At 43.2% G+C, this 27,593-nt stretch overlaps 1 protein-coding gene across 3 annotated transcripts; it reads left to right on the top strand.

Annotated features, from left to right (window-relative positions):
* Positions 1-171: 171 nt before the first annotated feature.
* INTS13 (integrator complex subunit 13) lies at positions 172-27,510 on the top strand. 3 transcript variants are annotated; one of them, XM_040987445.1, is made up of 18 exons: positions 172-650; positions 1,459-1,694; positions 3,795-3,869; positions 9,795-9,997; positions 10,674-10,754; positions 12,585-12,675; positions 13,153-13,281; positions 13,406-13,429; positions 14,768-14,852; positions 17,804-17,893; positions 18,085-18,174; positions 20,497-20,675; positions 21,584-21,754; positions 22,038-22,192; positions 22,457-22,687; positions 24,075-24,214; positions 26,043-26,178; positions 27,151-27,510. In XM_040987445.1, exons 2-18 carry the CDS (start codon positions 1,470-1,472, stop codon positions 27,188-27,190), a joined length of 2,145 nt encoding a protein of 714 aa, XP_040843379.1. In that variant the 5' UTR covers positions 172-650; positions 1,459-1,469; the 3' UTR covers positions 27,191-27,510. The 3 variants fall into 3 exon arrangements, with proteins under 3 accessions (XP_040843379.1, XP_040843377.1, XP_040843378.1); XM_040987443.1 differs by lacking the exon at positions 13,406-13,429 and having other exon boundaries at positions 18,067-18,174; XM_040987444.1 differs by lacking the exon at positions 13,406-13,429 and having other exon boundaries at positions 173-650.
* Positions 27,511-27,593: the final 83 nt, after the last annotated feature.

Raw genomic sequence — 27,593 nt, 5'->3', positions numbered from 1 at the left:
CGGGCTAGCCACTCGCAGGCCGGCACGAGATGTAGGGGCGGGGCCTCGCTAGGTCCCTCCCTAGCGATGCTCTGCCCGGCTCTCGGCCGGCCTCTCGTAAGATCTCGCGAGTGTTTCCGGGCAAGCCGGCCTAGGTGGAGAGAGACCGAGAAGGGGCGCTCGGGCGGGTGGTCCGTAACCGGTTAGGGGCGGGTTGTGGCTGCTCTAGCCGGCGCTGTAGTCGATACTTCGGTGTTGGGGGAGGCACTCAGGTTTCCCGGATCTTTCATCCCAATGGGTGACTGGGAAAATTAGCGGGTAGAAAACCTTGAGGGGTGGGGGGCGTTTTTTTTTTTTTCCCTCTGGGGCCCCGCCCTCTTCCTGTGGGAGCGGGACCGTGGAGGCGCGCAGTGCGCACGCGCGGGCGGCTGTGAGCGCGCGCCCGTCCGCCCGCCCGCGCGCCCGCGCCTCCGCGCCCGGGAGGCCTTGAATCGGGACCGGCGTGCCGGGAGATGAGTGGGTGCAGCGCAGTGCCCGGTGTTGGGTGCCAGGCGCTCCCGATCGCGCGCTGACTCTTACCCAGGCAGCCCGCAAGCCTTTTGCAGTGAGGGGGAGGCTGTGTGGTCCGTTAGCCTCCGTACGGTTTTCACTGCTGGGACCAGGCACGAAAAGTAAGCGAAAACCTCAATCCTCTCAGGTCTTCCCTCACCGGCTCGCCCTGTACTCCGCACCCTACCCCCCACCCCCACCCTGCAGCGCCCCGGAGGGAGGTGTGGGCCCGGGGGTGGGGTCGGGGGAGCACGGAATCCGCGGGTGTAATGAGCGCTTGTGCCTCTCCAAGGTGGAAGGTCTCAGTAGGCGAAGGAAAAGTTGTTCCAAGTGCCTCCTGGCCTCCAGGCGCATGGTGGCAAGTTCAGTGTCCCCAAAGCTCCCCGGGGGAGACCCGCTGTAGGTGCCAGTTGCGTGGAGGACTTTGCTTTCTGCTGTCACTCTCCTTCCTGTCAATTCTTCCCCACTTCACCTCCTCCCCGTCCATCCCCACACTTTTTTCTTTCTTTCCTTTTTCTTTTTTTTTTTTTTAAGTCTTCAGATGTGTTTTGTTTGTTTGGGTCTGGTTTGTTTGCAAGGGAAGCCTCCGTTGCCAGCTTGGGGATCCGCAAGATTGACGGCAATGAACAGGATCACGGACTGGGTTTGAAGAGTAGTTTGTCATTTGTGAGGTTTGGTGCATGGAAGGAAGGCAGTCAGACGCAACTGTGTGTTGAAGCAAAATATTTTTTCCTTTGCAGGTTTAAGTTCATCTCAGAGGCAGAGTGGTATGCCTGGTGCAGGGATCAGCATGGCACCAGGGTATAGCGCGTCCCGGGTCTGTTCCCGGCCTGTGACTCTTGCCTCCTGTTGGGCAGGTTTCCCTTCCCTTTCATGTCATTCCCGGCCGCAGGTACATATTGGGCTAATGTTTTTTTCCCCCCCACACAGGTTGATGCAAAATGAAGATTTTTTCGGAGTCTCACAAGACGGTGTTTGTGGTGGATCACTGCCCCTACATGTCGGAGTCGTGCAGGCAGCACGTGGAGTTCGACATGCTGGTGAAGAACAGGACCCAAGGCATCATCCCCCTGGCCCCCATATCGAAATCCCTGTGGACTTGCTCCGTGGAATCCTCCATGGAGTACTGCAGGATCATGTATGACATATTTCCCTTCAAGAAGCTGGTGAGTGTGAAGTACAGAGTTGTGGCTTTGTGGATGAACTCAGCTGTGTAAATACTCCCTTTTTTTTTTAATTTAAATTTACTGTAGATTTAAGATTGGTCGTGTACTGTATACATGTGTACATGGATCCATCCTCTGGGGTGAACATAATGGAGCCAATAATAATAGTAGTAGTAGCTAGCAATTTTTTTTAAAGATTTATTTGTTTTTATTGGAAAGGCAGATATACAGAGAGGAGGAGAGACAGAAGATCTTCCATCCGATGGCTCACTCCCCAAGTGACTGCAGCGGCTGGAGCTGAGCTGATCCGAAGCCAGGAGTTCTAACGGGTCTCCCATGTAGGTGCAGGGTCCCAGACTTTGGGCCGTCCTCAACTGCTTTCCCAGGCCACAAGCAGGGAACTGGATGGAAGCAGGGTCGCCAGGATTAGAACCGGCGACCATATGGGATCCCAGTGCATGCAAGGCGAGGACCTTAACCACTATGCTATGGAGCCGGGCCCAGCTAGCAATTTTTGAAACCTTCCAGGCCAGGCAAGTTCCAAAGGACTTGATATGTGTGAAGACTCCCCTAATTCTCACAGATGTGGTCTGAGGTGGGTATTGTCATTGTTGGGGCAATGGCCAGCATGGGGCAGCCCTGAACCCTGAGAGCCGCTGGTGGACATGGCAGCAGGATGGAGGGAGGCCCTAGGTGGGATCTGCTGGTGAGTACTGGCTGGGCATCGGTCGGGTTTGTAAGACCATGCTGGCAGTGCAGAAACAGGGCAGGAAAAGAAAATTGTCCTAAATCCCACATTTAGCGAGAGGCAAAGCCAGCATTTGAAACCAAGCTGGCCAGCTCCTTGTAGTTTGAGTGAGCAGAAACCAGGCTGCTGTAGAACTTGGCCATCTCGGGAAGAACCTTCTTAGGAGTGATTGATCAGTAAGATGGGAAATTGACACTTGAAGGAAATTCCAAAGCTAGAGTTGTCTTCAGCTTCAGTCTCTCGGGTGTTTTGTTTTGGGGACCATCACCTGCCCAGCTAAAAGGAGATGATTTGCTTGCTCCTGGGCAGCAGTGTGGGCTGCGACCTGGCTCATGGTTAGACTGGCCAAGACAGCAGCAGCGAAGGTCCATGTTCAGAGTTCCTCTTAGACATGCAGGGGGACTCCTGTGAAGACCTAAATCCTTTCTCTTTCTGTGCCTTCTGTGTTGTGTAAAAAGTATGAAAGGAGAGATAATGGGGATTTGGGGGCCAGGCTTTGGTGTAAATCCAGGCATCTTAGTACCAGTGTGGGAGTTGGATCATGTTTATTAATCTGTCTACCCTGTTTCCTCCCCTGTAAACGTAACACCTGCTTTCTTACTGTCAAGTTTAAGTGAGATAATCCAAGTAAACATATCCCTGTGAGATAACCCTTGAGAGAGAAGACCAATTATCAGTTCTTTTTCCTTAGGGGAATAAAATGAGTGTTTCATAGGTTACAGGACAAAAATAACGTGGATTAGATCTTACTGTGCAAAGAAAATAAGTAAATAGCCCCATCCTCCCAAAAAGGAAACAGAATTCATGTTGATATTTTTAGTGTGTTCCTTATGATCATTTTACTCTATAGTATTTTTAAATTTGCATTTTAGCACTTAGAATGGAGCCACAACCCTTTACTTGACTTTTGGTGCAGTTCAGCCACTGCCTGTTTGCTTGCCTCCTGTGCCCAAACAGCTTTTGCCCTTGGCTGTGCCTGAACTTTCCACCTGAAGATAGAGAGCTCATCTCTGACCGTCTCCCAGCTCACCAGCTTGGTTTTTTACAGCCCTTACCACTCTCCATAATCACCTGGTTCATTTATTTGTTTGTATTCTTCCCCTGCTGCACCTTATCGGAGGACACTCCACACCCCACCCCTTGCCTTTTGAGTGGCAGTGTGTTTATTCATCACTGTATTCCCTAGCCCCACTGCCAACGACAGCTCCTGGCCTGAAGGAGCATTCCACAACTGTAGAATGAATGAATCAGTCACCCCCAAACCACTGGGAGAAGCTACCCGTCATTGCAGAAGGGAGGGGGTAGGAGTGAGTGAAATCGGAATTGAACTCTGTCTCTTTGCTACCTGTCAGGTGAATTTCATCGTGAGTGACTCTGGAGCTCATGTTTTAAATTCCTGGACTCAAGAAGACCAAAACCTGCAGGAGGTATGTTTAGGTTGTGAACTTTTTTTTTTTTTAATTATCTAAATGCAACAGTTTTGTTTTGTTTTGTAATGATTAAAACCCCTGTTTTGTATGTACAAACAGTATTTGTGTATACTTTTAAAGTGCAAGTAACATTCAGAATTGTTGGGTTGGTTCACAGTCCGATATTTGCATCATAAAATCCACACTAAGTGTCCCTGCAGTGGCTCGGGGTGAGGCTGATGATTTTCTTGTGTAAATTTCTTGTTTCTTTTTGTCTTGCCTGACACCCCTACCACCCGCCCCAGGATATTTCCATGGAGGGTGCTGGGTGGTTGAACCCCTTGTTGGGGAGCCCGACTGAGCGGGTGGGGGGCATCCCCGCCTTGTTCTCACCCTCTTCTGTCCCTCCTTCCACATCCCATTTTCTCCCCTCTTTTTTTTACATTCTCTTTTGTTTTGGCAGTCTGACATCTACAGTTGCTGTAACTTACACTTCCACAATATTTTACATATATAAACTTCCATGTTGGACATTTTCCACAGAATTTCAAGGACATCTCTCCAGTGTGCTACAACCTCTCGTGTTTCTGACATTCATAATTTCTCTCTGGAATCCTTTGGAATCTCCCCTGTCCCCCTTTATTTTCTGGAAATTGTCAGGGATGTGCCTTGTTGTTGATCTTTCTGCATTGGTTCTTTAGGAAAATTTTCCTGGGTTTTTCCTTTGCTAATGTTCTAACCCCTCTTCCTTCCAGGTTAGTGTTCTAGCACATTTTCTCCGTAACCATCTTGCTGTCCTGCATTTTGAGCCTTTTAGACCGTATACGGAGCTTTGTAATTGGTTGTATTTTTAATTTCCAAGAACTTTCACTTACATCCTGATTATATCTGCTTTTGTCCTTTTTTCTTGTTCCATGGGTATAATTTTTTACCTGAGGGTATTCATTATGGTTTATTTGAAGTTTTTGTTTTGATCTCCTGGTGTTCCCGAGAGTTCTTTTCATGTTGAGGCTTTTCCAGAATGCCTGCTGCTGTTGGGCTCTGTGGTCTTAAAAAGCAACATACTGCACAGAAGACTGGAAAATCTGTGTGCCGGGCAGCAGGCATTGCTGACAGGGCTTCACTTGGACTGTGCAACTGGTTCCTTCATGGAGCCTGGGGAAGCCAGGGCTGGCACATCTTGTCACTTCAGGGTCCCTGGAGAAACATTGTGCCAACTGTGTACCCTGCCCCTGAGACCAACACCCATTGGACAGAGTGGCGCTGAGTCTTTCTGTAGTTGACTGTGCAATACCGTCACCACCAGCTGTACTGGGCTGTTTTAGTTTGAATTATGTGGACCTGGGCCCGGCGCAGTGGCCTAGCTGCTAAAGTCCTCGCCCTGAACGTGCTGGGATCCCATATGGGTTCCCCTTCTAGTCCTGCCCGCTCCGCTTCTCAGCCAGCTGCCTGGGAAGGCAGTCGAGGACGGCCCAAAGCCTTGGGACCCTGCACCCACATGGGAGACCTGGAAGCAGCTCTTGGCTTCTGCCTTTGGATGGGCTCAGCTCTGGTGGCTAAGGCCACTCGAACAGAAGTTGGAAGATGTAAAGATGTTCTCTCTGTAAATCTCATCTGCCTTTCCAATAAAAATAAATCTTTACAAACAAGAATATTTAAATTATGTACAGTTACAAATGGAGACCTCTTTAGTCCTTATCATCCTTAGTCCAGTGCCCCGTGGCCACACAGACAGCAGTTGCGGTCTGGGCATACTCTGTGGAGGACGTCCCATTGGGCAGGGCTGCCGTGCTGTGCTCTGAGTCTGGGCTTGGTCCGTTTCTGGGTCATTTCCTCCAAGGATCGTGATTCTCTTGTCGGTGTCTGGGAGAGGTGCTTGTTTCCACAAGTCGCACGTCAGCTGCTCTGTAGGCTGCCATGCCACACTCCTTTGTGTGACTCTCGGCATCACCAGTTCTTTGGACATTTCCCAGATCAACAGGACAGGGAGCCTGCTCTCCTGGGTCAGCAGGACAGAGACCCTGGAGCCTTATGCCCCCTGTCCACTTGAACTTCAGCTGCTTGAGTCTTCCTAGTAAGCTCTGTGTAATTCCATCATCCATTTCCACACTTCTCTCACTGGCACCTCTCATTTGCTGTTGCCTCGGCCATGTTCGTCCTCCTTTAGAGTGTTTACTTCTGTCTGTGTACACTTTCTGAAAGTTGAGATGCTTTACTGACTGCATCTTTAATGGAGGACGGGGAAATATGAAAGCTAAAGCTCAATTCGAAAGCTTAAATTTTGTTACCATTTGCCTGAGGAATCGGAGTGTCTGGGCATTGAGGGGTATGTTCTTTGCCGTTGTTGGTGGGTGAAGGCTTCAGTTGGCCAGATTCTTTGCAGATCAATATGAACAGTATGAGACCGCCATTGGTGAAACATTGCTCGTGTTAAAATTTTCCTGTCAATAAATGCTTTTCAATGGAAGTGCTACCTAAGGTGAATTTTAATGGAACACATTTAAAGAGAATGATTTTATCACAGTTTGGCTTTAAAGTGTTTGTGATAAGTATTACAACATATCTAACTTGGCTTTTTGTTTTGAGGATGGTCACTCAAGGGTGGCTTATGTTAGTATGAGTTTGCACTTACATTAATTATATCATTCCAGAATGTTCTTCTATTTTATTGCTTGAAAAAAACCTTTTTTTTTTTAAATAATTTGTTTCTCATCAACAACTTTTGTACATACTTACAAGTTGCTGTGTGACATTTCAGTACATGGAAGCGATGTATCATGATCAAGACAGGTGTTTTGGTATGGCTGTCACATCTATGATCATTTTTTGTCTTGAAAATATTCAAAGTGTTCTTAGTAGCTGTTCTGAGTTACACAGTCATTACCAATAATAGTTACTATAAATGCTGTGGGGGGATTGAAGTTATTATTATTATTAAGATTTATTTATTTGAAAGGCAGGGTTGTAAGGGAAAATCATCTCACTTGCCAGGTGGTTACTATGGCTGCAGCAGGGGCAGACTGCAGGAAGCCGGGATCTTGGAAGTCCATGCTGGTCTCCCACAGGGGTAGCAGGGCAGGGCCCAAGTGCTTGGGATGTCTGCTGCTGCTTTCCCAGGTGCACCAGCACGGAGCTGGATGGGAAGTAGAGCAGCTGGGACTGGAACTGGCACTTGTGGATCCTTGCATCACAGGTGGTGACTTAAGCCCCTACACCATACTGGTCCCATGAAGTTATTCTATCCAACTATACCCTGTACCTGTTCATGAAAGAAGTAGTGCTACAGACTCCATATACTCCTCCTATAGTGCCTGTGAAGTACTGAGGAAAAAGCTTGGGGCCAGCCTTGTGGCTTAACATGTTAAGCTGCCACCTGCAATATGAGTGCTGGTTCAAGTCCCAGCTTCCATTCCAGCTCCCTGCCATTGTGCCTGGGAAAGCAGTGAAAGATGGCAAGTGTTTATGCCCATGAACCCATATTGGAGACCTGGAAGAAGGTCCTGGCTGCGTCCTGGCACAGCCTGACTTTTGTGGCTGTTTGAGGAGTAAATTAGCAAATAAAAGCTCCCTGCCTTTTCTCTAATTCTGCCTTTCAAATAAATAAATCTTTATATAGAATATTTGAAAGAATCGTGTTTTTCAAAAGGTACTGTAATGAGATTTGAAACCTCTCTAGGTGTGTGTGAATAAAAATGAGAGCAAATGTGTTTAGTCTTCCTTACTGCACAGCGCAGTGCAGCAGAGCTGTGCAGGCGACTTCCCCGTGAGTGATGTGCTGGTCATGAAGAACCACCGTTCTGCCTTCCAGAGGCAAAGCCACATCATGCCACCTTGCTTCTAGATTGTGAATGGAGGGAGATTAGACAGTAGATCGCTGGCATTCAGAAAGATAGAAAATAAGTGATACTTTGTTTGCATCCTGTTAAATCTTGTTACTGTTAATGTTTACTGTTTAGCTTGGGCTCTGGTTCTACCTTTTCTGGTGGTTGTGAGTGATGAGTAAGGACGCACACACTGATGGCAGAACGTTTGGGCCGGAAGGCTCTCATGTCTTTGGCTTCAGTTCCCTCCTTGAGCAGGCGAAGCACTGGGAACTTGAGGTGGTGTGACCTGTGTGGTTAGGCACAGAGCTCTTTCCATTGTCATAGGCAACTCTAAGCTGTATGTGTTAAATTGTAGTACCAAAAACTGTCAGACTTTGGGGGTTTTGGTCTTGTTTTTGTTTGTTAAATGTAGTCTGAAAATGTTACACCAAGGTTGCACACGTTCTAGTGTTATTTTTTTTTTAAGGTTAATTTATTTGAAAATCAAAGTTACAGACAGTGGGGAGAAGCAGTGAAAGAAATATTCCGTCTACTGGCTCACTTTCTGGATGGCTGCAGCAGCTAGGCCGGGCCAGGCCAGGAGACAGGAGCTTCCTCTGGGTCTCCCATGTGGGTACAGGAGTCCAAGTGCTTGGGCCATCTTGCACTGCTTTCACAGGCCACTAGCAGAGAGCTGAGTCAGAACTGGAGCACCACGACTTCATACAGTACTCCAAAGTGGGATGCCAGTGCTGCAGCCCAGGCCTGACCCAGTAGGCACATTGCCAGCCCCTGTACAGGCTTTTCTGTGCATATGCTCTCATTTCTTTTGGGTACTTAGGAACATAATTGCTGGTTACTGTGGTCCCTCTACATTTTAAGGAGCCACCAAACTGCCAGAGTGGCTGCACTGTGTTACATTTCTATCATCTGCAATAAGTGAGGGTTTCTTTTTCTTATATTCTCACCAATATTTACTAGTTTTTTGGCTCATTATCCTAGTTAAATCTTACTGTGTTTCTGATTTCTGTTAATCCAGTGATATTGTTGAACAACTTCTCACATGGCTGTTTGCCATTTGTATTTCTTCATTGGAGAAAGACCAGATCCTTTTCTCTTCTTAAAGTTGGGTTTTCTCTTAATATTTCTGAGATGTTAAGGACTCTTTATGTAGTCTTGCTGCAAATATCTTGTCAAATATATGTTTTTTTTATATTTTCCCTCATTTTGTAGATTATGTTTACTTTCTAGTATTTTCTATTTGATCAAATTCAAAATACACTAGCATTTTATTGCCAGTGCTGTTGGTGTCCTAAGAACTCTTTGAATTACCCAAGCTTGTTATGATTTGTATCTGCTTTCTCCTGAGAATTTTACAGTATTATCTCTTCACATTGAGATCTTTCATTCACTTTGAGTTAATTTTTGTAGATAACTGGTAGTAAGGACTCAACTTCAGTTTTTGGCATTTGGCCATCCCTTTGTCACGTGGTTTTCCTTCTGGACTCTTCTTTCTATTCCATTGATCCATATGCTTTTTTATCTTTTTTATTAAATGTATTCCTAACTATTTTCTTACTGTAGTGTTGCCATAAAATAAATTATTTTTTGGATTTCATGTTCTCAATGCAGTTACGCAGAAATAGAATTGTTTTTTACTCATTGATTGTGTATCCTGCAACCTTGCTGAACTTCCCAGTTCTGATAGTTGTTAAGGGGTTCTTTGGGTTTTCCTATACACAGAATCATGCCATCTGCAGCACAGAGAAGTTTTGCTTCTTCATTCACAGTCTGCTCTGGGTTCCTGTGTCTCCGTCCTCCCTGGTCTCCTGGCCGGGCGCCTCCAGGTGCCGTTGAGCCAGTTTCATGTTCTCACTGCGATGTCAGGGAGAGACCTGCAGTCCCTCACCAGTCACAGCTGACCTGCTCAGTGGGTTCCTCCCATGCTACAGGGGGTCCCCTTCATTTCTGTGTTGTTGAGTGTTTTTTGTTTTTATCACAAAAGGGTCCTAGATTTTGCAAAACGCTTTGCAAATGTTTGTGTCCCTATCTGACAGTACATGGCTCTGTCGTTTTCTTATTATGGTTTTGTCCAACTTGAGTACACTTTGGTCACCATCACTATTTTCCTTTTGCCTAGCTGATGGCAGCCTTAGCTGCCGTTGGGCCTCCTAATCCTCGGGCTGACCCAGAGTGCTGCAGCATCCTGCATGGGCTTGTGGCAGCAGTGGAAACCCTGTGCAAGATAACAGAGTACCAGCACGAGGCCCGCACTCTGCTCATGGAGAACGCAGAGCGTGTGGGGAATAGAGGACGGATCATCTGTATCACCAATGCAAAAAGGTGGGGCTTCCTTGACAACAGCCCTTCTACCAGGGACATGTCAGCATCCTGTTTTAGTGTTGATGAAAAAAGTAGGAACAGATGTAAACATTTGGATGTAGTGTCCTTTCCGATTTCTTTTTTTCCCCTATTAATACTGAGACTATTTTTTTCTAATTTTAAATAAAGATTCTTTGCAGTAAAATGTTTGTTGTTATTACGTAAGTCCTGAATTTCTGTTTTCGTTTTCTTTGAGAGGCATAGGGAGTGAGAGAGAGTTGCAGAGAGGAGGATGAGAGATCATCTGTTATCTGGTTTGCCTCCCAAATATCTGAAGCAGCCAGGGCCAGGGCAGACTGAAGGAGGGAGCCCCGAAGTCAATCTGGGTCCCTCTGGTGGATGACAGTCTCAAATATTTAAGCTGTCATCTGCGGCCTCCAAGAGGAACTGGGTTAGAAGTGGAGGAGCTGGAACCAGGCATTCTGATTGGGATATGGTGGTCCTAAGCCGTGACAGCTTGTGTTCCACATGCCCACCCCCTCATTTGATTGTTCTTTTCCTTGCCAGCTTTTCAGCTAGTTGTTCAGCATTGTGAATAAGCACCTCAGAGGCAGTGCCACACAGCTCATTGTTGATTTGATGTTTTCCTGTCGCAGTTCATTCTTTTAAGTCTACTCTATCTTTTGTTTCTCTGCAGTGATAGTCACGTACGAATGCTTGAAGATTGCGTCCAGGAAACAATTCATGAACATAACAAGCTTGCTGCGAATTCAGATCAGTGAGTTTAACCCAAACGTGAAGTGAATGTTGTGGTTATGTGTGTTTGATTATAGTTGTTTTCAATAATTTCAAAGTGATGCGAAACATACTTTTGAATTCTCTACCAACTCAGCCAGTTTGTCAAGAAAGTATGTGTGGTTGGAAAATTTCTATTTTTGTTTTTCCCTTTCATTGTAAAATTTTACTTCTTTCCCAATATGGAAGATGATCTAAAAAGACTATTAGATAAATTTGTGATGTGTTATTTGTCCTGCAAATTTTCAAAGTTTGTGTTACCAATTTGGAAAGCACATAAATTATTGGTGGCATTATTCAGTTTGTACCAATCAAAACATAAAATAGCAATTAACTGCATTATGTGAACTTTTTTTTTAACTAGGAAAAAGAAAAGCCTGCTGAAAAAGAAAACTTTTTCTCCTCAGTACCAGTGCTTAATCTATAAACCAAATATGTGGGTTTTTCCCACATCCCAATTGTCCAACTTTCTGTGTACCAGTAGTTCAGCTATGACACTTAACTTCCTAAAGATAGTGCAGACGCCACAGATTAAGAACTCAGTCTCAAGATTGTCAGACCTGCAGAGTGGCTCTCCAGGTTGCCCGTGTAGTTCTGCCTCGGCTTCCACAGATGCCTCATGTGGGCTGATTTGTGGTGCCAGCCCATGGGACTCAGTGAAGTCGCTTACCAGTTGACACTAAAAGATACGATTCTCAGCTGCCTGCAAAGGCACCTGGAGTGAGGTCTGGAACAGCAGGTGCAGGAGCTTCCATTCGTGGGGAGCTGGGGTATGTGCATATGTCCACCCACGTGGGAGCTCTGAGCTTTAACTTGAGGGATTTTCACAGAACCTTGTCTGGTCGGTGTGACTGAGGCCCATTCCTTCTCCAGCTGCCCTGCTCCCTGGAGATAGCAGGGTGGAACTGAAGGCTAGTTTGGTCTTTGTGGTGATCGGATCAGCTCCCTCCCAGTGGCTGTTAAGGAACCCACCAAGAGTTGCTTCATTGCAATACAAGATGCTCCTGTCACTCAGGAAATTGCAAAAGATCTTTAACTGAGGTCAAAAACTAAATTCAGCAAAAGATGCTCCTAGCATACCAGGAAGCAGTGGCAGGGACCAACTATGTGTATCTTAGCATGGTATAGCTGATAAGGAGAGGTTTTGGACACTTTCATACTGAGTAGTTATTTTCTTGAATGGCCTATTGATATTATTTGACAATAGTATTAGTCTCACTAGGTGAGGCATGTTGAAGTATTTGGGAATAGACGCTGTGTCCTGAGTCTTGTGCAGTTTAAAGAATGAAGTGTGAGGTAGAGATACCAAAAGTAGCAGTGAATCCAGGGGAAGGATGTGCAGGTGTTCACTGAATAGTACTTTCAACTTTTCTGTAGTTCTGGAAATTTCAAAATTGAAAGTTGGAGGAAAATTTACCAGTGCCAATACTTTATTGTAAATAACCAATCATAGGTAATATTTGAAACTGTCTGACTTTTGTCCTTAAAAACATGAATATAAACAAAATTAATATATAATGTATTCATTTTTCTGTGTGGCAATTACCTTTTGAAAATTACGCTTAATTATATAAGAATGTCTGTTTTTATGCTGCAAACACAAGGAAATACCATTTTTGCATTTAAATTAAGTTTGTTTATTATGTTTAAACATGTACAGCAATTATGTACTCTAAATGTTTAGTGTTTGAGCTAAAAGTATTTGATAGTAAAATTGCAGTGTGGTAGTGTGTAAAGATTTTAGTAATTTGCCTGCCTAAATTTTTTTAAACACTGTCCATTCTTACTTTTTTAAGTGACGTTTCTCTTTAAGTCTCATGCAGATTCAAAAATGTGAGCTGGTTTTGATCCATACCTACCCAGTTGGTGAAGACAGCCTAGTATCTGACCGTCCTAAAAAAGAGGTAAAAACAGTGAAAAATTATACTGGGGCTTGTTCACGATGAATGTTGGCAAGTTAGTTTTGAAATAATCACATTGCCAATATTTTCTGACAAAATACTTAGTTTTCAAGTGAAACCTTAGATGGCAAGAAGCTGGTTCTTTGCATTGTTGTAGAGTTTAAAATGTCTGTCTGGCTTGTTTATTTTTATAAGGAGTTGCAGAACAACTCAGTGTGTGCTGTTCTCCAAATTTCCATTACTTTCATTGTTTCATTCTCTTAATAATTGTTTTTCCTTATTAGAAAAGCAGTACATTCTTAAAAATATCCTTCAATAATAAGTTAATTTTGTACATTATTTACTGGACCTTTTTGATTTCTCTTTTCAAATTCTAAAGTTTAAAAATACTTGCTTTGTAGAGGTTATGGTAAAATATGAAGTACTTCGTGACCATGAGTTAATGATGATGAGCTACTTTTCTTGTGTGCTTTCCTGTAGTTGTCCCCAGTGTTAAGCAGCGAGGTTCACAGTGTCCGTGCAGGGCGGCATCTGGCTACCAAACTGAATATTTTAGTACAGCAACATTTCGACTTGGCTTCAACCACTATCACAAATATCCCAATGAAGGTAGGAAATTCCTCTTGCTGTTTTGAAAGTTTTCTTCGCTTTTGAAATATTTGTTTGACATGTATTATTTGTTTTAATTGAACCTTTACTTTTTCTTCCCATATTGCATTTTCTGTTTTGCTAGCCTACATTCAGTGTCTTTGACCAGGTCAGTAAAAACTGAAAAGCAGCAAGGAAGGATCACAGAACAAAATGCTGTGTGCTTCTTCTCAATAAGAACCTATTACATGAATTTTAAAGAATTATGTTCTCATTTTGATTAAGATACACTTTGTTATTTTTCTGTGATTCTTTTCCTGCCAGCTGTGTTACTAGACTTTACTTACTTTGCATATTTTAATGTTTCGTATTTTCTATATCTTTGCTCTTACTTGTCCAGTAATGTTTATAGCTAAAAGAGGGAACAACAAGTCATAGTTTTAAGTTAGTTTGTTACTGTGTAGCTGAAAACCATAGATGCGAACCCTATGGTTTTACTAATAGATTTTTCTCAGGAATCTATTGCCACCTGTTCATTGTCATTGTACAAGTATAATCCTTATACTGTCTTGGATCAGTGCAACACCTTTCCCATGGAACGCTTTAAATGGATATTCCTGAGCACTGTTGAATTTAAGTAATTTGAATGTATCTAAAAATAGAATAGCCATGTAGCTTAAGAAAAAAAAGGTTGGCTTTTTATATAGTTCAGTTTTACTATGTTATGAAGGCTAAGTTGCATGAGAAATGTGATCCTTTCATTAATTTCCTCCCAGTACCCTTTGCTGGTTCTTCTCTAGTTATTTTAGAATCACTTTATAGAGCCATTTGAGTGCAGAAGCAATTAACAAGTAAAATAGCATGGGTACTTTAGGAGTATATATCATTTTGTGAATTATGAGGCAATTCCTCTGAGGGGAATAGATACCTTGTTTGTTAAGCTCAGCATTTGTGTGCTACTGGTGTGTCTCTGCAATTTGTCCTTTTGGTAATTAGGTTATGTTGAATTGCCTATTATTATTTTGTGAAAACAAGTTACCAAACTTGTTTATTACTTCGTATTGGTTATTTTATGTAATTGGTATTTGCTAATTCACTGTAAGTATTTAAAGATGCTATTTCCTCTTTTTAACAGCTGTTCCACTTTAATTTAAAATACTTCAGTTATATTCCTGCTGATGCATAAAAAAGCACTGGCGAGTCAGTACTCTGGAGTAAAAAATTTCCAGTTTCTGGATTTGTCATTAAGTTATTTCAGACATAATATACTCAAATAATTAACTACTTTATTACCTTTGTAGACAGTAGTTTTTTGAAACAAAGTTCATACTACTGTGGAAAACTCTTGCATCTTTAAATAGATTAGTTACTGAGTAAAACTTTCTATCTTTTTTGCTAAGTATCATTGAATGTATTTGATCTGTCAATAGAAAAAACAAGATGAATGATTAATTTCATTATTTTGGAAACAAAAGCAGGTTTTAAATGCTCTAAATTTTGCTTCAAGGAAGAACAGCATGCCAACACATCTGCCAACTATGATGTGGAGCTGCTTCATCACAAAGATGCACACGTAGACTTCCTGAAGAGTGGTAAGCCCAAGGGCCTGGTGTGAGGCTCAGCACGGCAGTCCCAGTCGCAGCAGCTCCACACGTGACTGCCTCTACTCCAACTTCTCTGGTGGTTTCATCTGCTGCTGGCCATGGAGCTCTGTAGTGTTTACTCTGGGAAAGACTGAGCTCAGAGAACACACGGGGAGAGCCAGGCCTGGGTTGCACAGGCTTGTGAGTTCTTTCAGACCCCTGTTGGAGTTTCTCTTCCGAAAGGCAGGTGACCTTGGGAGAGGGAGGGAACTGCAGCAGGTGTAAGAGAACTGGCCTTGACCATCCAGTCTGGGTACACATTTTGAAATGTTAATACACTCTGTAAACCATCTCAGTCAGCAGGTCTCTGCTCTAAAACCATGGTTCCTACAACAGCTTGGCATGAGCTCAGAGAGAATTTGAGTGGGAAGTCTGCCACCAGCCGACATGCCCTGCATGCTCCTTGAGTTGAGTTTGTGTTTTGGCAAGTTAAAGAAGCTGAGGTGGAGGAATTGTGGTGTCCCATCTAGTCCTAAACTGCAGTGACATTTAAGATTTGAAGGTGATTTTAGAAGTCTTTCAGCTTTGTGAATCCATCCTGTCAAGGGAGTAAGTTGGTTGACTTGTTCATGTTGGATGCATCCACTCAGAAGTATACTCATGAGCCAGTTGTCTTGAAGCTATTCTAAAGAGCTTCCAAAAGGAGAAAATCCCTTATGATAATGATATTGCTTTAAAAAGGGAATACAGTGCTTGATATTAAACGTTAACATGAAAAACTCTCAAGAACTGTTTTAGACTTTAATCACTTTTTAAAATATTTTTTAGAATTTGAGAAGAATGTCCAAAAATATTTGGTAATACAGTTTGTGAAATGTTTTTTAGTCTGACCTGTGGTTGTATGTTCCACACATGGGTACCATGTACAGAATGCCAGTGTGGAGTGGGGTCAGAGTGATTTGGGGACACAGAGCAGGCGGCAAGTGATGAGTTCTCTGAGTTCCTTCAACTCAACGGGCGTTGGGCCTACCAATTAGCGCAGCTGCATCCCGTATCAGAGTGCTTGGATCTGATACCCAGCTCTGCGCCCAACTCCAGCTCCCTGCAAATGGGCACTCTGTAAGGCAACAGGTGATGGCTCAAGTAGTCCGGATTTCTGCTGCTGGGGGAGGGACTTGGCGTCAGCTCCAGCTTCATCCCCTTTTCCAGCCAGAGTGGGCGTTGGAGGATCTTATTCTCTGTATCATGTTACACACGTGCATGCATACACACACACATGCAAAGTGAAATTATAGATAAGTTTATTATTTTTTAAAAAGAGGCAGGCTGGACCTGGAGCTTAATCTTGGTAAGTAGGCTTATACTTCAGCCATATAGTCCTGCTAAGCTCCAGCTCTTACCTTAAATTTAATTAGTCCAAGTTCCAAATTGTGGCTATTTCTCAGGCCCCTCTGTTCATCATTCCTAGAACAACTTCTGGTCCCGTGTGGCCTCTGCACGCAGCCCTCCTCTCTGCTTCTCCAAGGCAGCGAGCTCTCCTCTGCTGCAACCCTCCTCCCTCCAGCAGAGGGATTTCCCAGCAGCTGTTCCTGCTGGAGTGATTCTCAGAAGCGAAACTTGCGCACGTTCTCAATAGTTAAAACCTTGCTGGTGCTTCCCGAGGCCCCGCGGTGTCTGCATCCTCCTTTCCACTCCCGTTTCCCGGCACAGCCCGTCTCTGTGTTTGAGTCACAAAGATGCCCTTGCTTGAACAGTGGTCCCTCTGTCGGGGTAGTGGGTTTTAGAACTAGTAGCAGTCTTCACTTCTCTAGGAAGTGTGCCTGCTGCCTTGGAAGAGGTCAGGTCTCTGCACATTGCTTTCAGAGATCCTCAGATGTTACAGCTTTATGTGTGTTCATTAATATTTGATCAACATCTGTTGCCTGTTTTAGAGTCCACTAAGACAGGAAAGTGTTCACAGTTATAGCTTAAACATTTACTTCCTGGATCCTTGGTTTGTTTCTACTGAATAAACTCATTAAAAATCATTGTGGTTGGGCCCGGTGCGGTGGCCTAGTGGCTAAAGTCCTCACCTTGAATGTGCCAGGATCCCTGTGGGCACCAGTTCTAATCCAGGTAGCCCCACTTCCCATCCACTTCCTGCTTGTGGCCTGGGAAAGCAGTTGAGGACGACCCAAAGGCTTGGGAGCCTGCACTCACATGGGTGGCCTAGAAGAAGCTCCTGGCTCCTGGCTTCGGATCAGCTCAGCTCCAGCCATTGTGGTCACTTGGAGACTGAAGATCTTCCTCTCTTTTTCTCCTCCTCTCTGCATATCTGACTTTGCAATAAAAAATAAATAAGTTTTTAAAGAAAAAGTCCTTGTGGCTGATTTTACATTAAAAATCTCTTTTTAACTTAAGAGGTAGAAAGACAAACAGAACTCTTATCTGCTGGTTCACTTCCCCAAAGCCCACACAAGCCAGGGCTAGGCCAGCCGAAGCTGGGGCCTTGACCTCCATCCAGGTCTCCCACACGAGTGGCAGAGGCTGAGCCATTACCTGCTGTCTTCCAGGGTCTGCATTGGCCAGATGCTTGAATTGAGCCAGGCCAGCCTTTTAACCACCAGGCTGAATACTCACTCCTAATTGTGCATTTTATATTCTCTGAGCTTGGGGCCCTTAACCATGTTAGTTTATCATTAATGGTGTCTGCACAGGGGAATGGTTATAGCTGCTTGAAATTTCAACTTTTTGCTATTGATTTTCTGTGTAGTGACCATGGGTTAAATTATTTGATAGGGGGGAATTGTGGATTTGTTTTGATCGTAGCTAATGCCCATACTCTATTTGCTGTTTTTCTAAGGACTTTATATGATGGATATTTTTTCTTACAGAACCTAAACTCTTAGAAATCTTGTATAAATTATTTGAAGTTAGAAACCTATTGAGTGATGTTGCTTTTCTCTGACATACTTTTCAAGGTGATTCCCACTCAGGTGGCAGCAGTCGAGAAGGTCCATTTAAGGAAACAATAACATTGAAATGGTGCACGCCAAGGACAAATAACATTGGTAGGTATTTAAAAGTAACGGGAAGAAAAAGATTAAATCAGCAAATTCTTGAAAGTGGTTGTATGGAGAGCATGATATAAAGTATTACATTTTTTCATTGTTTCAGAAACCCAGTAACAAACTTTATTTTTCCCAGATAATTGTGAATATTTCCTTATATTCTTTCAAATTAGTGTTTTCTTCTATTTCAGAATTGCACTATTGTACTGGCGCTTACCGGATCTCACCTGTAGATGTAAATAGTAGACCTTCCTCCTGCCTTACCAATTTTCTTTTGAATGGTAATTTATATCATTTAATTGTTTTCACTGAAATCATTACAAGTGAAATAATTTATGAGAATATGAACTCTGGAAAGCTGCTTTTGTTTATAAAGGTCTTAACTTTCGTCTGACAAAAATGTATGTTAAACTTCAAAATTTCAAATATCCTTTAACAGTTTTACTTAGGTAAAGAAAAAGAATGATTACATTCTTACTTTCATTCATTGTATCTAAGAAAGTTTTATGCAATATAGTTTTAAATTTTAAAAAAGAATTTATAGTTTAATTTTAGAAACTGGACTAATAGAGATCATTTGTGTTGGCCCATTGAATTTTATTTATTGATTTGTTCATTTATTTTTTGAAGATTTATTTGCTTATCTGAAAGAATTGCAGAGAGAAAGAAAAAAAGACAGAGGGAATATGATCTTCCCACTGCTGGGTCACTCCCCCAGTGTCTGCAATGGCTGGGCTGGATCAGGCTGAAGCCAAGAGCCAGAAACTTCTCCCAGATCAACCACATGGATAACAGGCCCAGACACTGTGCGGTCTGCCACTGCTATTCATAGGCCATTAGGAGGAAGCTAGATTAAGAGGGAAACAGCCAAGATTCAAACCTGTGCCCAGCATGGGATGCTGACACCACGGGTTGTGGTTTTACATGCTATGTCACTGCACCAGCCTCAGTCCATTGATTTTAAATTGCGTAAGGAACTTATTTCTCCTGAGCACTGTGCCTTTTCATCTGGAAACAAGAGCAGCACAGAGGGGAGAAGGAGAGATGGATGCCGGGAAAGACAGAGACAGATCTTCCATTGGCTGGCTCATTGCTCAGATGCCTGTGGTATTCCTAGGCCAGGCTGGTGCCAGGATTCAGGAACTCCATCTCGGTTTCTCGTGTGGGCAGCAGGAGTGCAATCACTTGCACTATCATTCACTGCTTCACAGGATGCAGTAGTAGGGAGCTGGATTGGAAGCAGCACAACTGGTACTCCCATGTGGGATGCCGCCTTCCCAAGCAGCAGCTTTACCTGCTCTGGCACAATGCCATTGCAGATACATTTACTTCTTTAATAGGATGTGTTTATTTAAAGGTGAAGCGATAAAGACCAAGAGAGAGAGGAGGAAAGAGATACCTTCCATCCACTGGTTCATTCCCCATAATGGTCCCAGTAGCCACGGCTGGGCCAGACCGAAGCCAGGAGCCTGGGTCTCCCATGCTGATGGCAGGGATCGAAAAACTTGGACCATTATCTGCTGCTTTGTCAGGCACATAACCAAGGAGCTGGATTGGAAGCAGAGCGCATGCTCTGGGGTGTTGGTGTAGGCTGCAAGTAGCAATAGGAGATGCTTGAACCCCCAGCCCCACCACGCCAGCCCCACTGATACATTAATTTAATGTTACACATGACCTTAAAGCTGTGGTTTTCTTGTTTGGAGATTTTTTTTTTTTTTTTTTGCAAGTTTAAATTTTTGGATACTGTCTGCTGAGTCTGACTTTTATCTTTTGGTAGTTCTTATGATCAGCTAGATTTGAGAACCATTGATACGAGTCAGTGTACCACTGTTACGGTGCAGTGAATTAAGCTGTGGTTGGGAATCCCCATGTCTTCCATGGCAGTGCCAGTTTGAGTCATGATTCTTCCGTTTCCTGTCCAGCTTTCTGCTAATGTACCTAAAAAGGCAGCAAATAATGGCCCAAGCACTGGGGTTCCTGTCACCCACATGGGAGACCCAGATGGAGTTCCTGGCTTCATCCCCAGCTGTGACAGGTGAAAGATTCATTTGTCTCTCCCTGTAATTCTGCCCTTTAAGTGTGTGTGTTCAAAGGAATTTTCCTGAAAGTCAGTGTGTCTTTGTCATAAGGTTAATTTCCTTGTCAGACTGAGTTAAATTCGTAGTGACAGTGTTTGGGCTCGAGAACTACTGTTGTGGTGACAGCACTGATGAGGGGGTAGTGTGGAAGGGAACTGAGTTGAGGTCTTCTCCCTTGGTAGCTTTGATAACCTTAGGGCTATCCGGGAGCTCGTTGTTTTTGACATCTAGGGAAAAGATTTCCTATGAGCTTATTTGAATGAGCCCTAGAAGCAAAACATATTATACCAGAAACTCCTTAATTGTCTTGGAAAACTATCACTTACATAAGTTTGAAGTGATTTAACAAAAAGCTGAAACTACTAGAATCCAGATTTTTAGGAATTGAAATATAGATATGCTAAATTGGAGTTTTTGCTTCAAATATGGGGATTAATAAAGAAAATGAAAAACTTTAGATGTAAATCTTAAGGGGATAAATAAGAGCCCATTTCGTCACTGACCTTGTAATTTTGCTTTTGGCAGGTCGTTCTGTTTTATTGGAACAACCACGAAAGTCGGGTTCTAAGGTCATTAGTCATATGCTTAGTAGCCATGGAGGAGAGATTTTTTTGCACGTCCTTAGTAGTTCTCGATCCATTCTGGAAGACCCACCTTCCATTAGTGAAGGGTGTGGAGGAAGAGTGACCGACTACCGGATTACAGTAAGAGTCTCATGTCTGCACGCTTAGAGTCTGTCCTCATTCTGCAAATAGCCATTGAGTGCTGCTTGCGTGCCGAGTTCCAGGCCGTAAGAGCTTTGGAGGAGGTGGTTGTTTTGACTAGGTGAATGTCCTGTAATCATTATTCAAAGGATATACTTAATACTCTGTACTCTACCTTATTATGTTACTGGAAAAATTCTGGATTAAATTGACTCACTGAAATTACAGGGAAGAAGGAAAATAGATTCGTATTTTAGTTAGAACTTAATTTCCAACAACTTAAAAAAGCAAACTGGTACCATTCGATTGTTGCTATTTTGAAACAACAAAGTTTTGTATGTCTACAGCGGATATCCCAGTAAATTATGTCTGCTTTTAATAGAAATTTCAGTTTCTCATTCTCTTTCCTCTCTTTCACATTTGGTATTTTCTTCTTAAGAGGAAAATTAATATCAGTGTTGCTTCTTTTAGAAGTGTAGATAATATAGATATCTTAAAAATACAGACACACACACACACTTGTAAATTACCTATAATTCCACCATTCAGAGCTAACTTTTGATGCTGTGTCAAGACAGTTTTGGAGTAAGCCAGTTGATGTAATGTGATTAGCTGATCCTTAAACAGTGTTAGAAAAGTTAAATAGAGGAGTATGAAGCATTGAGTGTTCCTGGGTTTTTTAAAGGGGAAAATACCGTGAGTGTATTTATCTTTGAGGCTGTCTTCTTTTCCATTGTATAGAAGCTGACAGAGTTTCAAGTTCAAAAACATGGGGAGAAAAGCTCTAAGGGGAGGGGAGTGTGAGAGAAAGTTCCAGAACAGAAGGCCTAGGGAGGCAGACTGTTACATGTGCTCCAGTGGAATCGTCAGACACAGTTTCTAATTTTATCTTATTTGGTTATCATTAGGATTTTGGTGAATTTATGAGGGAAAACAGATTAACTCCTTTTCTAGACCCCAGATATAAAATCGATGGAAGTCTCGAGATTCCTTTGGAACGAGCTAAAGATCAGTTAGAAAAACACACGCGTTACTGGCCCATGATTATTTCACAAACCACCATTTTCAACATGCAAGCGGTGAGTATTCAGTTGTTTCAGCTTTTCTTCTACAGTAGTTCTATGTTCTTTACAGAAACAACTTAAGAAGTCTGTAATGTATGCCATTTCCCAAGCCAAGAGTGCAGTGTGTGAGTTTGCAACGGTTAGAGAATTAGTCATTGAAAACTGTGAAGGGATAATTCCAGATGCCCTTGCCGGGGGCCTTTAAAGTCATCTTGTAGAGCAAGTTCTTCCCAGATGCTTTGATAGCTGTTTTTCAAGACAGATTTTCTTTTTTCTTTTGAAAAAAAAATCTTAACAGGTAGTCCCGTTAGCCAGTGTTATTGTGAAAGAATCTTTGACAGAAGAAGATGTGTTAAACTGTCAAAAAACAATATACAACTTAGTTGATATGGAAAGAAAAAATGATCCTCTGCCTATTTCCACAGTTGGTACAAGGGGAAAGGGCCCTAAAAGGTAGGTGTTTTTCCGTTTCTTCCTATAAATCCCGTTTACTTGATGCATACTGTTTTTGAGGATAACTTGGAGTCTTGTGGATTTTCTGTGCGGGTATGCACGTGCGCATGCGGTGATGGAGGTGAAAGCACGCAAGGCAGCGGAAACAGTCCCATCAGTAACTGTGGAGGGTGGAGTGCTTTCCTTTTCTGTCACCCACGGCAGGTGGCATTTCCCGGGGACCCAGCGTGTCTCTAAGGAGGCTGTCTTTCCCCTCGGCCGCAGAGATGAACAGTACCGTATCATGTGGAACGAGCTGGAGACCCTCGTCAGGGCCCACATCGGCAACTCGGAGAAACACCACAGAGTCCTGGAATGTCTCATGGCATGCAGGAGCAAACCCCCGGAGGAAGAGGAGCGGAAGAAACGAGGACGGAAGAGGGAGGACAAGGAGGACAAATCCGAGAAAGCGGTGAAAGACTATGAGCAGGAGAAGCCGTGGCAAGATTCAGAGAGGTGATTTGTTGACATTCATGTCCTGCCATGCTACCCCTGGCCATCCAGGCCTGTGGACAGACACTCCACTCCCCCTAACCTGAGATACTCACAGCACAGCTCTAGTCTTAATGTCCTTGAAACCTAGAGCTTTCTTGGGTATAAAAAAGTATCTCAGGCTTTGACGTTTGGGGCAAAAATAATGTTTGTATTTCCTGATCAGTTTTGGAAAATCCGTGCATGACATGTGGCAGTAGCCTGTGTTTTATGAATTTTAAAGTAATCTTAGTCGTCGTTCAGTATACATTTGTTAAACACCTAGGCTATGCCAGGCATTTGGTGCACATTCTTTGCCCCAGACAAACCTGCAGTGCCAAGGCTGAGACAGGAAGCAGTCATCACAGCATGGTGTGGAAGGTGCTGTGAGAACAGGAGACACCGGAGGCCGTGAGAGCATGGGAACAGACACGCCTCAGTCAGACACACTCCTCCCCTAGCTTGTGATACACACACACAAACATCAAGATAACATTTGAAAAACAAGTAATTTGAAGCCTTATAAATAGAAATACCACATAAAACATGGTGGCTGGCTACGTCCCTGCCACCTTGCCAAAAAGCAGATAAGCAGCTAAGTCAGTATTCACGGTGTGATTGAATTAAGTTTCCTAAAAACAAAGTGGAGTTTTTATGATGGGAAATTCCAGATATATAAAACAGAAGACCAAATAGGCACCCGGCATCTCCCTTCAAAAGTCAGAGTTGGTGGCAGACCTCATCACATGTGTCCCTCCTTGTCCTCACTGCCACCCACACAGAAGCCTCTCCGAGCTAATCCTCGCTTGTCATCCATACACAAACACCCTTGTTCTCCTGGACTTCACAAGTTTACTCAGACTTCACAATATACTGAAATTGTTTTTCTTCTCTGATGAAACTCAGTAAAAGCCTAGCTTGAGTAAAACCTGGAATTAAACTCCAAACTTGTGCAATAAAAATATGTTATTTCTAAAGTACATAGACCAAATGTGTGACAAATGACGGCAAACTTTTAAACCTACTTGGAATTTGAAATAGTATTCACACATCTTGAAGTTAAGTTTATTAACACTGTGAAATTTATTGAGAATATCTGTTATTTCTCATCTTTTGAATTGGAGCTTGTTTTTACCCTTTTTTGTATTTTTCTGCAGACTAATTTCTGAATTACTGCATTATTATTGTGCAAGAAAGAGGGAAAATGTTTAATTCATTAAATTTTCTTAACTAATGTTAAAGTTGCTGATTAGTCCCAAGTCTTCTTTATGAGCTCAGGTAGCCATTATGAAAGTGACAGACAGCTTGTCTATTGAACCATTTTTAAATGGCTAATATTTAAACTGCATTTCATTTATCTGTCCTCCAAAAGGTTAAAAGGAATCTTGGAACGTGGAAAAGAAGAGTTGGCTGAGGCTGAGATAATCAAAGATTCGCCTGATTCCCCAGAGCCTCCCAACAAGAAGCCGCTGGTGGAGATGGACGAAGCTCCTCAAGTGGAAAAGGCGAAAGGTAGAGCTCAGATGCTGCCCAGCTCTGCTGCGTCCTGTGCAGTGTCACTTCATGTTGTATGCGTATGACAGCTCCTGACTCGTCCTGGGTTTTATTTAGGAGAGTCTCTGTCCATGGCCTTCAGAAAGATAAGCAGTAAATATGTTTCTCAGTACTTAAACAGCAACAGCAAAACGTAGTGTCACATTCATCAATGAAGCCATTGTAAGATAACTTGGTAACATCTGTGTTTAGGGGAATTTTGATAGATGAGCTTAAAGCTGTATGTTCTGGACTATTCTGGGTGCTGGGTTATTGAAGACAGACTCTCCCTAGTGAGCTTTTCGTTGAGCCTGGGGAAGATGCAGTAGCAGCCATATAATCGGTAAATGAAAATGTGAAGGCCATTCAAGTGTTTTGTCGAAAAGAAGAGTGCCCATCTGCTGGTTCACTCTTCAAATGCTCAGAATGGATTAGTCCCGGGGGCTGAAGATTCTGGAACTCTAACCAGCTCTCCCATGCAGCTGGTAAGGACCCAGGCACCCGAGCCATCACTGCTGCCTGCCAGGGTGCGCGTTAGCTGGAGCTGCGGAGCTTGCCTTGATGTGCTACACAGAGGGCTTACCTGGGAGACCACACAGTGGCCCTCTTTTCTCACTGTTGGTTTTTGAGTCCTTTATTCAAGTGCTTATCTGTGGTTTGTCCTTTTACAAGTGACTTCTGCACAGAAAATTTGAAGTAATTACAATTTTGGCTTTTAAGAGTATGGCTTTGGTGTTGTATTATATATAAGACCTTTACCCAAAGTCATGAAGGCTTATTTTTGTTTTCTACTGTAAGTTCCATACTTTTAGATTTTACACTTAGGCTGTGATTGATTTTCCATTTTTTAAAAGAAGTTACAAATATGAATGAACTGTATTTGAACTATAATACTGCAACAAGGTGGAAGAACCCACCATGGGGGAAGGGCATGGGGAGGGGTTGGGGAAATCACCAAAGACTATGAAGTTGTGTCATAAAATGAAACAAAAAAATACATATATGAATGAACATTTAGTTTTTGTATACAACATTTTTTAAAAGACTGCTATGCTATCTTCACTGAATTGCCTTTGTAGATCAGAAATCGGGACGGTGTTGATGGAAAGTGGTTTCTGGGTGTTTTGGTTTGTTTGTTTTGTTTTTAAACATTTATTTATTTATTGGAAAGCCAGCTATACAGAGAGGAGGAGAGACAGAGAGGAAGATCTTCCACCCGATGATTCACTCCCCAAGTAGCCGCAATGGCTGGTGCTGCACCGATCCGAACCCAGGAGCTAGGAACTTCTTTCCCGGTCTCCCACACGGGTGCAGGCTCCCAAGCTTTTGGTCTGTCCTCGATTGCTTTCCCAGGCCGCAAGCAGGGAGCTGGGTGGGAAGTGGAGCCGCTGGGATTAGTACTGGTGCCCATATGGGATCCTGGTGTGTTCAAGGCGAGGACCTTAACCACTACGCTGTCGCGCCATGCCCCTGGGTTTTTTGTTTTTTTTTTTTTAGTAACTGCCCTTTCAATGTGATCATCACTGCCAATTTATTCCCTAAAATTATGAATTAGCAGTCCTCTAACACTCCTCTCATTTTTAAAAAGTGTTTTGAGCTGTCCCAGTCCTTGGGCCTTACACTGGGGGAGAGGTAGAACAGCAGCCTGAGGCTGTTCTCACTAGGAAAGCCTGTTTGCAGGTGTGGGCCTTGCAGGGCATCTGGGAACGCGGGGAGCCCAGGGAACATATAACATGCGAAATAAGAGAAAGATGCTATTGCACTAATTGTTGTTCTACATTTTTTCTCTGCTTTCGTATAACTCCAGGGCCAATGTCCTTACTCTCCTTGTGGAGTAATAGAATCAACACTGCCAATTCCAGAAAGCACCAGGAGTTCGCTGGACGTTTGAATTCTGTTAATAACAGAGCTGAATTGTATCAACACCTTAAAGAGGAAAATGGGTGAGTGTTCTTTTCTGTGCGAATTGGTTTTGTTAGTGGCTGTATAACATCTTAGTGAGCACTACTTCTCTCATCTTCAGCAGTTGTCAGTTTTTTTTGAAAGCCTTAGTTACAGGAAAGACAGACTGACAGACACACTGACACAGATGTTCCACCTGTGGTTCCCACTGGTTCACTGGTTCACTCCCTCAAAGCCCGCGATAGTCAGAGCTGAGCCAGGCTGAATCCAGGAGCCGAGAACTCCATCTCGATTTCCATGTGAGTGGACAGGGCCCAAGCCTGGATCACTATCTGCTCCCTTCACAGGGGCATTTGGAATTCAGACCGGCACTCTGATGTGGAATGTGGGCTCCCAAGTGTGGCTTAATGCGCTCAGCCACCCACTGACCTCAGCAGTTCTGTGTTAATGGTGTACATAGGTACATGTTACTTGTCAGGAGAGAAAAATGGAATTCTTCCATTCTGGTACTTGTAAAAGGCCTCATTATATTGATTGTATCCCTGAAAATATTTTCTCTTAATAGTATATTTCTCCCAATGTTTTGGAAAGATAAAAGCAAAACTCAGAACCTTCAGTCTGTAGTACAAGAAAATATTTTCCTGTTGAGTAATGAAGTTTGAAGGATATTGCTCGTAATAAACTAAATCTCAAGTCTGATCAATTTGTAGTTTAGAAAACATCCTCTGCAGATATATTGGCAAAGGAGTTTCTTTAGTGGAAAAGGGAAAACATGAATGACTGAATAGTGGAGACTTTGATCTCCGTTTGGCTTGGAGAGGGAGAGTGGTAACAGTGAGAAATGGGGCAGCCTCCGACGTTGACCTTGGTAACATCGCTGCATCTCACACCGGTCTGCAGAAGGCCGCCAGCCTGCCCTTCCCTGCAGTCCTCATGTCTGTCTGTCCTTGTAATTATCATGGGAAAGGTGCATAATTAAGGCTGGTTGATGAATGTTTTCTCCTATTTTTCAGGATAGAGACGACAGAAAATGGCAAAGCCAGTCGGCAGTGAGAATGATTTGAGGAGCTGAATGTAGTATAATGCATAAGGATTTTGGGTGGAGTTTGATATAAGTACTTTTACAGCAAGATTGTATAGTTATGTTGCCCGGACTGGTTTTTACATTTTTAAAATATTTCAATTAATTAAATTTTTGTACTAATTATAAAATTGGCACATAAATTAAAAGTATACATTTGAGATTTGTCCTCCCAAATCATACAAGTTTATTTTATGCTAAAAAGGTGTTCTCTCTGAAAGTGTTTTTTTAAAAAAAAAGAAAAAGTTCTTAGGCTTCTCTTTGCCAAATAAAATAATTGAAATACCTGAAACACAAAATGGTGGCGTATTACTTTCTGAAGAAGACACCCAACAACGGACAGCATCCTTCCACAGTTTTTAAAAGCTTGACCTG

This window comes from Ochotona curzoniae, unplaced genomic scaffold (genome assembly GCF_017591425.1).
Source record: "Ochotona curzoniae isolate NIBS_2020 unplaced genomic scaffold, NIBS_Ocur_1.0 contig_4645, whole genome shotgun sequence".
Lineage (NCBI taxonomy): Eukaryota > Metazoa > Chordata > Mammalia > Lagomorpha > Ochotonidae > Ochotona > Ochotona curzoniae.
This window is presented reverse-complemented; position numbering and strand designations above follow the sequence as displayed.